Source organism: Ovis aries, chromosome 1 (genome assembly GCF_016772045.2).
Source record: "Ovis aries strain OAR_USU_Benz2616 breed Rambouillet chromosome 1, ARS-UI_Ramb_v3.0, whole genome shotgun sequence".
In the NCBI taxonomy this organism is placed as follows: domain Eukaryota; kingdom Metazoa; phylum Chordata; class Mammalia; order Artiodactyla; family Bovidae; genus Ovis; species Ovis aries.
Window position 1 is genome coordinate 116,422,950 of NC_056054.1, and position 10,121 is coordinate 116,433,070.

The window sequence follows — 10,121 nt, forward strand, 5'->3', positions numbered from 1 at the left end:
CTCTGATACTGGATTAAGTCAGCGTAAGGCCGGGGCCTAGCTTCGTGCTGGGGAGGCAGCTGGCTCTGTGAACATCCTGCAGGTAAGATTGAGTGCATTGTCGGTGGCCACCTTGTGTTTGTTATCTGTTTGTCTATTTGTGGTGTCTGTGCTGCTCTTTGTGTGCTCTGTTGGCTCCCAGTGTACTTTGCTGTGATCATGGGACAAACAACTTCTACTCCTTTATCTCTTATGATTAACCACTTCTCTGATTTCAAGTCTAGAGCTCAGAATCTTTCGTTACTGGTAAAGAAGAGCAAACTGGTGACTTTCTGTTCTGTCGAGTGGCCCACCTTTGAAGTCGGATGGCCACAAGAGGGAACCTTCAATCCCAAAATTATCCAGGCAGTTAAAGAGAGGGTGCTTACTCCTAGTCCTGCCGGGCACCCAGATCAGACTCCCTACATTCTGGTCTGGCAGGATCTAGTGAGGAACCCGCCAGAATGGCTTAAACCCTTTGTTCTCACTCCTCCTAAACCTCCCCGTTCCTCTTCCCCAACTCCAACCTCACCAAGCCCACAGGTGTTAGTACTGAAGGCTTCCGAAGAAAAAGAAGAAAAAAAAGGACGAAAATCGACCAAAGCCAGTATTCCAGGAATCTTCTCTGTATCCTAATCTGATAGATCTGGAGACTGAATTGTTCCCACCCCCGTATGCGGATCCACATCCGCCCTTGCTTTCACAGGTTTCATCGGGAGAAGCCAGGAGGAGAACTGAGCCTTCAGCTCATCCCAGAGAAGGGGGCCCCACCCAGGGAACTCGGGGAAAATCCAGAGAAATGGCCAATGTAGCGGAAGAAGACGCGGAAGTCCCCTCCTCCACTGTTCACGCGTTTCCGGTCCCGGCGGGACCAGCCAGAGAGGGTGGAGAGCGGACATATCAGTATTGGCCCTTTTCCACTAGTGATTTGTACAATTGGAAAACCCAGACTCCCTCCTTCTCTGAAAAACCGCAGGGTCTTATTGATCTGTTAGAGTCTATCCTTTTTACTCATAATCCCACTTGGGATGATTGTCAGCAACTGTTACAGGTGCTTTTCACTACAGAAGAGCGAGAGCGGATCCTGTCAGAAGCTCGAAAGAATGTGCCAGGGGTGGATGGGAGGCCCACAATACAGCCTAACCTCATTGAGGAGGGGTTCCCCTTGGTGCGACCCAACTGGGACTTCGAACGCGCTGAAGGTAGGGAGCGTCTCCGGGTATACCGTCAGACTCTTATGGCCGGCCTTAGAGCGGCCGCCAGAAAGCCGACTAATTTGGCCAAAATAAATTCAGTGAGGCAGGAACCAAATGAGAGCCCAGCAGCCTTCCTTGAAAGGATAATGGAAGCTTTTAGACAGTATACCCCTATGGACCCACAGGCAGATGAGTCACGAGCGGCAGTTATGTTAGCATTTGTAAATCAAGCAGCCCCTGATATTAGAAAAAAATTACAAAAGATAGAGAGGTTAAATGAACAATCCTTGCAAGATCTAGTGAGGGCAGCCGAGAAAGTTTTTAATCATAGAGAGACCCCAGAAGAGAGAGAGGACCACATTAGAAGAGAAGAAAGAGAATTTAGAGCTGAAGAAAACCGTAAAAATCAAAAAGAGCTGGCCCAGATATTTTTTGCTGGGGTTGAAAACAAAAACAGGTTCCAGAAAGGGAAAAAATTGGACTCAAAAACTGAAGAAAAAACGACAAGGCGTAAGCTTGAGAAAAACCAATGTGTGTTTTGTAAAGAGTTTGGACATTGGAAAGATAAATGCCCCAAGAAAAACCTAAAAGAGGAGCCCAGGAACCCCAAAAACGAGACTCCCTTTCCAGACAGTCATATCCTCTATGCGGGTGAGGATAGCGACTAGGGGGGTCAGGGCTCGAAGCCCCTCCCCGAGTCCTGGGTAACTATAAATGTGGAGGGGAAACCGGTTGGCTTCATGGTGGACACGGGAGCCCAATACTCAGTCTTAAACCAAAAAGATGGACCCATGTCTAAAAAAAGTAGCTGGGTGCAGGGAGCAACTGGGACTAAACGATATGGATGGACTACAAAACGGCAAGTGAACTTCGGGGCCCACCAGGTGACCCATTCTTTTCTGGTGATACCTGAGTGTCCAGCGCCCTTGTTGGGAAGGGATTTACTGTCTAAAGTAAATGCCCAAATTCATTTCAACCACGGACAAGTGTCGGTTTTAGATGGGACTGGGCATTCTCTTCAGGTCTTGTCTCTGGCATTAAAAGATGAATACAGACTCTACTTGCCAGAGGCCCCAGCGACAATAAGCCCCGAAGTACAACCATGAGTTCAAAGATACCCTCAGGCCTGGGCTGAAACTGCAGGAATGGGACTAGCCAAACAGAGGCCCCCTATCATTGTGGAACTAAAAGCCAGTGCTTCCCCGGTGAGGGTACGACAGTATCCCATGAGTCAGGAGGCTCGACAAGGAATTACTCCTCATATACAATGCCCCATAGATGCTGGGGTCCTGAAAAGGTGCCGGTCCCCATGGAACACTCCCCTGCTGCCTGTGAAAAAGCCTGGGGGAACTGATTTTAGACCGGTTCAAGATCTACGAAAAGTCAACCAACGGGTGAATGATATTCATCCTATGGTTCCTAACCCTTATACATTGCTAAGCAACTTGCCTCCAAACTACATTTGGTACACTGTTGTAGATTTAAAAGATGCCTTTTTTAGTTTGCCTCTTGCCCCCACAAGCCAAGAGATCTTTGCCTTCAAATGGCAGGAAGACGGTGGTCAGACCCCTGAGCAGCTGACATGGACTCGCTTACCACAGGGTTTCAAAAACTCGCCCACGTTATTTAATGAGGCCCTGGACGAAGACCTCCATGAGTATCGGGTTGAACACCCTACCATTGTTTTATTACAATATGTTGATGACCTTATGCTGGCGGCGGCTACAGAGAAAGAGTGCCAAGAGGCAACAGGTGACCTCCAAACCTTGGGGACTTTAGGTTACCGGGCTAGTGCCAAAAAGGCCCAGATTGCCAAGCAAGAGGTTACATACCTCGGTTATAAGATAAAACAGGGCCAGAGGTGGCTAACACAGGCTATGAAAGAAACCATCCTCCAGATCCCTGAGCCGGCTAACCCTAGACAAGTGAGAGAAGGACTAGCCCAACCTAAACGAGAACGTGAGGCTCAACAGGGATGGTTTGAATCTTGGTTTCAACAATCCCCTTGGCTGACTACCTTAATCTCCACCTTGCTAGGACCCCTGCTAGTACTTTTACTAATGCTTACCTTTGGCCCATGCATTATCAATAGACTTGTAGCCTTTGTAAAGGAACGCATAAATACTGTGCAGCTGTTTGTGCTTCGACAACAATATCAAACTGTGTCTCAGGACCGAGAGGAAGATTCCTCTATATGATCTAAGGACAGGGGGGAATGTTAGGGACCAAACAACGGTCTCTAGGACCTGAGTCATGTTTACCAGAAAGAGACAGGATATGCGCTCATCCTGCCTGGCCAATCATGTAACGCCAGCTACTCCTGTAACTGAGACAAAGAACTGCCTGTGTATAAGCCGCCATACTTCTTTGTTCGCGGCTCTTGTCAGATTCCCTTGTGTGGGATGAGACTTGGGCCCTAGCGCGCTAGGAATAAACAAACTCCCTTCTTGCGTTTGCAATACTGTGGTGGCCTTGCTCTCTCGGTCGGTTCAGAGATACAGGCTCGGAGCATAACAAGTGTATGCTTGCAATAAACCACGTGGTGTACCAACTCTCCATTTATAAACTTACCACTGTAACTACTCTAAGATATAGGTGCTATTATCCCCTATTCACAGATGAAAAAACTGAGACAAAAGTTGAACATCTTCAAAATCATAGAGTTAATAAGGGGCAAGGTCTGGATACAAACCAAGACAGTATGACTTCAGAAAGTACATTCTAGCCCAATTTGTGTCATACTGACTTTGAAGGACCAGTGAGACATCCAAGCAGATATCCAACAAGTTACTATAAAGTTGGTGCTATATTTGGGTGGATTCAAGACTGTAGATGCAGACAATGGCCAGTGATGAAGCCATGGAAACACGTGATCCTACAAAAGTAAAGAACATAAGAAGAGAAAAGAAGGAAAAGGGAAGGAGCTGACAGCATATTCCTTCAATGGGGTTGTATTACAGAGCAAGAGGAGAAAGGAGACTCAGAGGAAAAACAGTCATAAGGATGGGAGGATAAACGGAGAGTAATGGACACACCTGCATATTTTTGGCTTCAGTTCAGTTTAGTTCAGTCGCTCAGTCATGTCCAACCCTTTGCAACCCCATGAATCGCAGCACGCCAGGCCTTCCGTCCATCACCAACTCCCGGAATTCACTCAGACTCGCATCCATCGAGTCAGCGATGCCAATCCAGCCATCTCATTCTTTGTCGTCCCCTTCTTCTCCTTCCCCCAATCCCTCCCAGCATCAAAGTCTTTTCCAATGAGTCAACTCTTCGCATGAGGTGGCCAAAGTACTGGAGTTTCACCTTAAGCATCATTCCTTCCAAAGAAATCCCAGAGTTGATCTTCTTTTTGGCTTAGATTCTGGTTTAATTTTCCTAATTGAAGACCTCCAAGCAGACCCAAAGATAAGGTAAACAAAGATACTTGTCCTAGCACAAGAACAATTTTATCTCAGGATGGCATATTTGTCCAGAATTTGCATCTTTGCCACTTTCCACATTTGTTAAAATATTAGATCTCAGTTTGGGGCCTGATCCTTGATTCCAATTTTCGTCTAACATTTAGGGTCAGTTTTGCCTTGTCTTGTATTGTCTTTCTAGTTACAACTCATGAGACCCATCATCTCAGAATGATCCATCTAGTCTTGATCATTGATGTCACCCATCAAAGACTGTTTCATTTCATGAAAGAGCAACAATTTGAAGCAATTTTAAGCAGAGGTGTCCAATTACTCAAGGCAAGGGAAAGTAGCCAGGCCACAAATATGGCTGGTACTGGGACATGACACAAAGGCTCTCTCACTTTCTCTTTCATCCTCTCTCTCTCCTCGTCTGGTTCAGTCTTGTCTACATTGTGAACCTATGTTATACTTTCTCTACTGTTACACAGTTATCAGACTCTGTATCTGCAAAGAGTCATCCAAGCACTCCCACCCTTATGTACTTGCAATTTTGGGGACCACCACAAACAAACACAATTTTTAAGCCTCTTACTTCAAATTCACTCATTAGAGAATCTGATGGATTCAACTGGTTTAACTCTTTACTCCAGTCCTCAGCTGTGACCAAAATGGGCAGTTTTAAAAGCTGAAAAGTGGCCACTTAGAGCCACACTTTCCACGGGACTGGTAAGAAATTTCAAGGGAAAGAGCATGATGATGGCTCCTAGATCATTCATATTCTTTTCCTGTCCCTCTGACCTACTGAACAAGCAGCCTGCTTTCTGCTTACAACTCAGGGTTAAGAAGGGGAGAAGTTAGGATAAGATGGAATAAGCATGGAAAATCCAGAGAGGAGGTAAAACTTGAATTTCTGTGCTTACGATAAGTGAAATTTGTAGAAATGAAGATATTTCTGGAGAAAGATAAGTAACATAAGGAAAGGCATAGAGACGAGAAGAGCATAGTCTGAAGTGTCCAAGCTAATAAAAGAAGAGGGAATTTTGCACAAAGTTAGCCATTTCATGTTTTAGCAACCTCCCTCTCTGTGTTGAATTCTTGACATCAGCTTTACCATACTCAAATTTCTATCTTAGTTAAAACACAAAAGCAAAAACAGCACACCCTGAACCTACTTCCTATCACAGGCCCTCGAGCTGACAGCAGCACATTGCCTCTTGCTGCCCTTCCACAGTCAAGCATCTGAAAAGAGTTCTCTACACTCACTGCCTCCATCTTCTAGAATGTGTTCCCAAACCACTCCAGCATGACTTCTGTCCTCATCACCCTATGGAAATTGCTCTCAAAAGGGTCACTAATGACTTCGGTCCTTAAGTCCAGTGGAAAATGTCCAGCCACCATCTTATATGATCTATCAGTAGCATTTAACTCTGTTTACCAAATCATCTCTCCCGAAACAGTTTTTCACGGCCTCATGGAATGATGCTCCCTCTGTGGATCCTTCTTTCTCTCGGGTCCCCCTCTCATGCACTGTGAGATTTGGGTTTGTCAGATCTCAGTTCTCTTCTCACTCAGTATGCTCTCAGAGTCTCACCCACGTAGTTCTCATTTAAACACTGATGTGCCCAGGCTCCTTCAAGCCCAGGACTTGGATATCCAGCCAGTCCTCTACATTTCCCTCACTGGAAGCACTTCACAACACCATGGTCAGCGCCACGGTGTTGGTAGGCTGAAACCTACCGTGCTGAGAGCCTTTACACTACAGAAGTTACCAAATGCTACATATTTATTTCTTTTCTCCTTTTTGGAGATCCAGTTGTTAAACTTTACAAAGCACCACTGCTAAAGCTTCACGCTGCTGCTGCTGCTGCTAAGTCGCTTCAGTCGTGTCCGACTCTCTGCAACCCCATAAGACAGCAACCCACCAGGCTTTCCTGTCCCTGGGATTCTCCAGGCAAGAACACTGGAGTGGGTTGCCGCTTCCTTCTCCAATGCATGAAAGTGAAAAGTGAAAGTGAAGTCACTCAGTCATGTCTGACTCTTCGTGACCCCATGAATTACAGCCTACCAGGCTCCTCCATCCATGGGATTTTCCAGACAAGAGTACTGGAGTGGGGTGCCATTTCCTTCTCCAGCTAAACTTCATAAATGTAATATTTCAGAACTGAAGGCATACTGTCCCTAATTCATACAACTTGCTTCTCTTGCTTTGAACTCTATTTTTGTGAATATTGCCACCAGAAGTCCACTTCATAGTTAGGCTTACGGTCTCCCTCTTTCTTATTTTTACCACTAATATGTTTTCAGTAGCACCACCTAAATATTTCTCGATTCTGTCCACATCTACCCATGCCCACTTTGCCATCACCGCTTTTCTAAATTCCTTCAAACTAACAGTCTGCTAAATGCTTCCACTATATCTAAACTCTCTCTTCCACTTGGTAGATTTTTGATTGTTTGTTTGTTTTCATTTATTTGTTTGGCTGTGCTGGGTCTTATTTGTGGCATGTGGGATCTAGTTCCCTGACCTAGAGAACTGAACCCAGACCCCCTGGGATTGAACCCCAGACCCCTTGCATTTCAAGTGCAGAGTCTTACCTACTGGACCACCACAGAACTCCCCATATTAACTTTTAAAAACATAATTCTGATTATGGCACTCTCTTAGATAATTCCCCATTGTTCTTGGATAAAGATGAAACTCCTCAACATGGCCTTGAGTTCTTACCTGGGTTGGTTTTGCCTTCCTCTTCCTTGTCTCATTGGAGAAGGAAATGGCAACCCACTCCAGTACTCTTGCCTGGAGAATCCCATGGAGGGAGGAGCCTGGTAGGCTACAGTCCATGGGGTCACAAAGAGTTGGACACAATTGAGCAACTTCTCTTCCCTGTTTCACATCCATCTCCTCTTCTCTCTACACTTCATTAAATGTTCCATGTTCTTACTGTGCTCAGGGCTCAGTAAGGCCTTCTGCATAGGATAGTCTTTTTCCTCTTCTCCTTCATCTAAGAAACTCTTATTCATCCTTCAAATCTCACTTCATTAATACTTCCTCAAGGAACCTTCTTTGACCCCTTAGACCTCACATCTTAATGACATATTCACGGAACAACCTCTATCTTCTCTATACTTTTCACAATTGTAATCAAACAAGTTAACATAGAATTATTTGTTTAACATCTGCCTTTCACACCAGAATATTCTTATGAAAGCAGATACTGGATCTGTCTGTTCAACACTGAATTCTCAGTAGCAAGTGCAATAACTTGTACACATAGTGGCTGCTCAATAAATATTCAGTGAATAAGTTTTCAGTAAATTAAGACCATCTTTTTACTCTTATGTTCACTCATAGAGAATAATCCATTAAGTTTCCTAGGCCAGATTTGGAGGGAAAGATAGGCCACAAAGATAGTTTCAGTGTGAATGTTTCCTATATCTAAAATAAAAATAGCATGATAATTGCAGAAATACAACTACTGCACCCACCTTTGGACCCAGAAGAACAAGATGAAGTGGATTCTTCCATTAATGGTCAATCTGACAACCTAAGAGTCAGAAATACCACTGAAGTTTTGGGTCAAAAACATAGTGATAGAAATGAATAATGATCCCATTCCACCTGAACCATATTCAAATAACAGGAAATGCCCTTGACTCTTTCTTACAAGACTCTTCAGAAAGAATAAACTCAAAATGGAATGTAAAAGGGCAACTCTAGAAAAAAACTTTTTAAACCAGATGCATACTCTTTTTAACCACTCTCCTAAGATTATTCTGCAAATATAAAATTCAGAGAGATTCTGGAATGATTTTGAGGCAGGAGGAAGATGGGTCTCCCATAGTAAAGCAATTGGAAACTCATTCCCTAAGGACCAAAACTCCAAGACAAGAATAGCAGGACAATTAAGGGAAGAGGCTAGGCCTTGCCAAGACTATATATTTCTCATTGATGAAGTCAAGAGACCTCACCCATCAAACATGCACAAAAAGGCTCCTTGAAGGTCAAATGGGAGTAATGCTAGCTAATGCCAGGCTACCCACAGTCCTCTTTGGTAAAATCTCATCTTGGCTAAGAGATGCATACTCACACATGAAAGGATCCTGCTGCTGCTGCTGCTAAGTCACTTCAGTCATGTCTGACTCTGTGCGACCCTTTTAGACGGCAGCCCAACAGGTCCCGCCATCCCGGAGATTCTCTAGGCAAGAACACTGGAGTAGGTTGCCATTTCCTCCTCCAATGCATGAAAGTGAAAAGTGAAAGTGAAGTCACTCAGTCGTGTCTGACTCTTAGCGACCCCATGGACTGCAGCCCACCAGGCTCCTCCATCCACAGGATTTTCCAGGCAAGAGTACTGGAGTGGGGTGCCATTGCCTTCTCCAGAAAGGATCCTGAAGTACACCAAATATGGACTGTTAACCAGGCAAGTCAAAATAATTGGCCAAAGGAAACCTGGAAGAAATGCCCCATAAAAGCAACTCAAACTGCCACGAGGGACAAGATTCAGGGACTCTCTGAGTCTGCCTGTGTGTCTATTCACATGTACTATACTCTTTTTTCCTCTTAATAAACATTCTCCTTGCTTCACTACTTTCCATCTTTGTGGAAATTCTTTTCTGCAAAGCTGAAGGCCCAGAGCTCTTGTCACTGACAACCAGCCTAGTGGCTAGGATCTGGTGCTTTCACTGCTGCAACGCAGCTCAGTCTCTGGCTGGGAACCCAAGCTCCGGTTCATGCTGCTGCAAGCTGAAGTCACCTGACAAAGTGACTCAGATTGACTCAGTACCTGTCATAGGGGCAACATCTGTCCCTGACTATTGCTATTTATCTTTGAAGTTGGTTAGAGTCCAGTCTATCACAATATTGTCATTGATTTTGAATGCATAATAGAAATAATACTGATACTAATATCAACAATAATCATAACCATTTCTATTTTTCATAATTATAGACAAGAATCATTCTAAGTATTTTTATATCCAACCACACATTTCATCCTCACAATAGCCCTAGTGACATGTTATTTCAATTTTACAGATGAGTTAACTTACATAAAGAAGTTCAGTCATCAGCTCAGGGTCAATAAGGTTTTCCCAAGTTTGCACAAATTCAGATGGAGCTAAAATTTGAATGCAGGCATGATACATGATCATTATAGAACATATCTCTGTTTATTTACTCAAGTTTCAGTTTAGTAGAAACTCTCTAGTGTTTCCTTGGTGGCTCAGATGGTAAAGAATCTGCCAGCAATCTGGGAGACCTAGGTTAGATCCCTGGGTCAGGAAAATTCAAGGGAATCACTAACCACTCCAGTATTCTTGCCTAGATAATTCCATGGATAGACAGGCCTTGCAGGCTACAGTCCTTGGGGTCACAAAGAATCCAACACAAAAGAGTGACTGACACTTTCACTTTTCTCTAGAATCAAGCAGAGGTTTGCTTAATCAACCTGTACATTTACATATGCAAGGAGGGAAGGCAATGGTCTTTCAGTCCTATCCACTT

At 44.3% G+C, this 10,121-nt stretch overlaps 2 protein-coding genes across 2 annotated transcripts; both read left to right on the forward strand.

Annotated features, from left to right (window-relative positions):
* The first annotated feature begins 817 nt into the window (after positions 1 to 817).
* On the forward strand, positions 818 to 1,882 carry LOC121818668 (uncharacterized). The gene has a single exon (XM_042243514.2). The coding sequence runs from the start codon at positions 818 to 820 to the stop codon at positions 1,880 to 1,882; it is 1,065 nt and encodes a 354-aa protein (XP_042099448.2).
* Positions 1,883 to 1,954: 72 nt separating this feature from the next.
* On the forward strand, positions 1,955 to 3,412 carry LOC132658261 (uncharacterized). Its single transcript, XM_060403397.1, is given in 1 exon segment — positions 1,955 to 3,412. A coding segment is annotated over 1 exon segment (1,458 nt).
* The last annotated feature ends 6,709 nt before the right edge of the window (positions 3,413 to 10,121 follow it).

Bases quoted from the DNA above. Each gene is read 5' to 3' on its own strand.
- LOC121818668 (XM_042243514.2), top strand. From the start codon at position 818: ATGGCCAATGTAGCGGAAGAAGACGCGGAAGTCCCCTCCTCCACTGTT.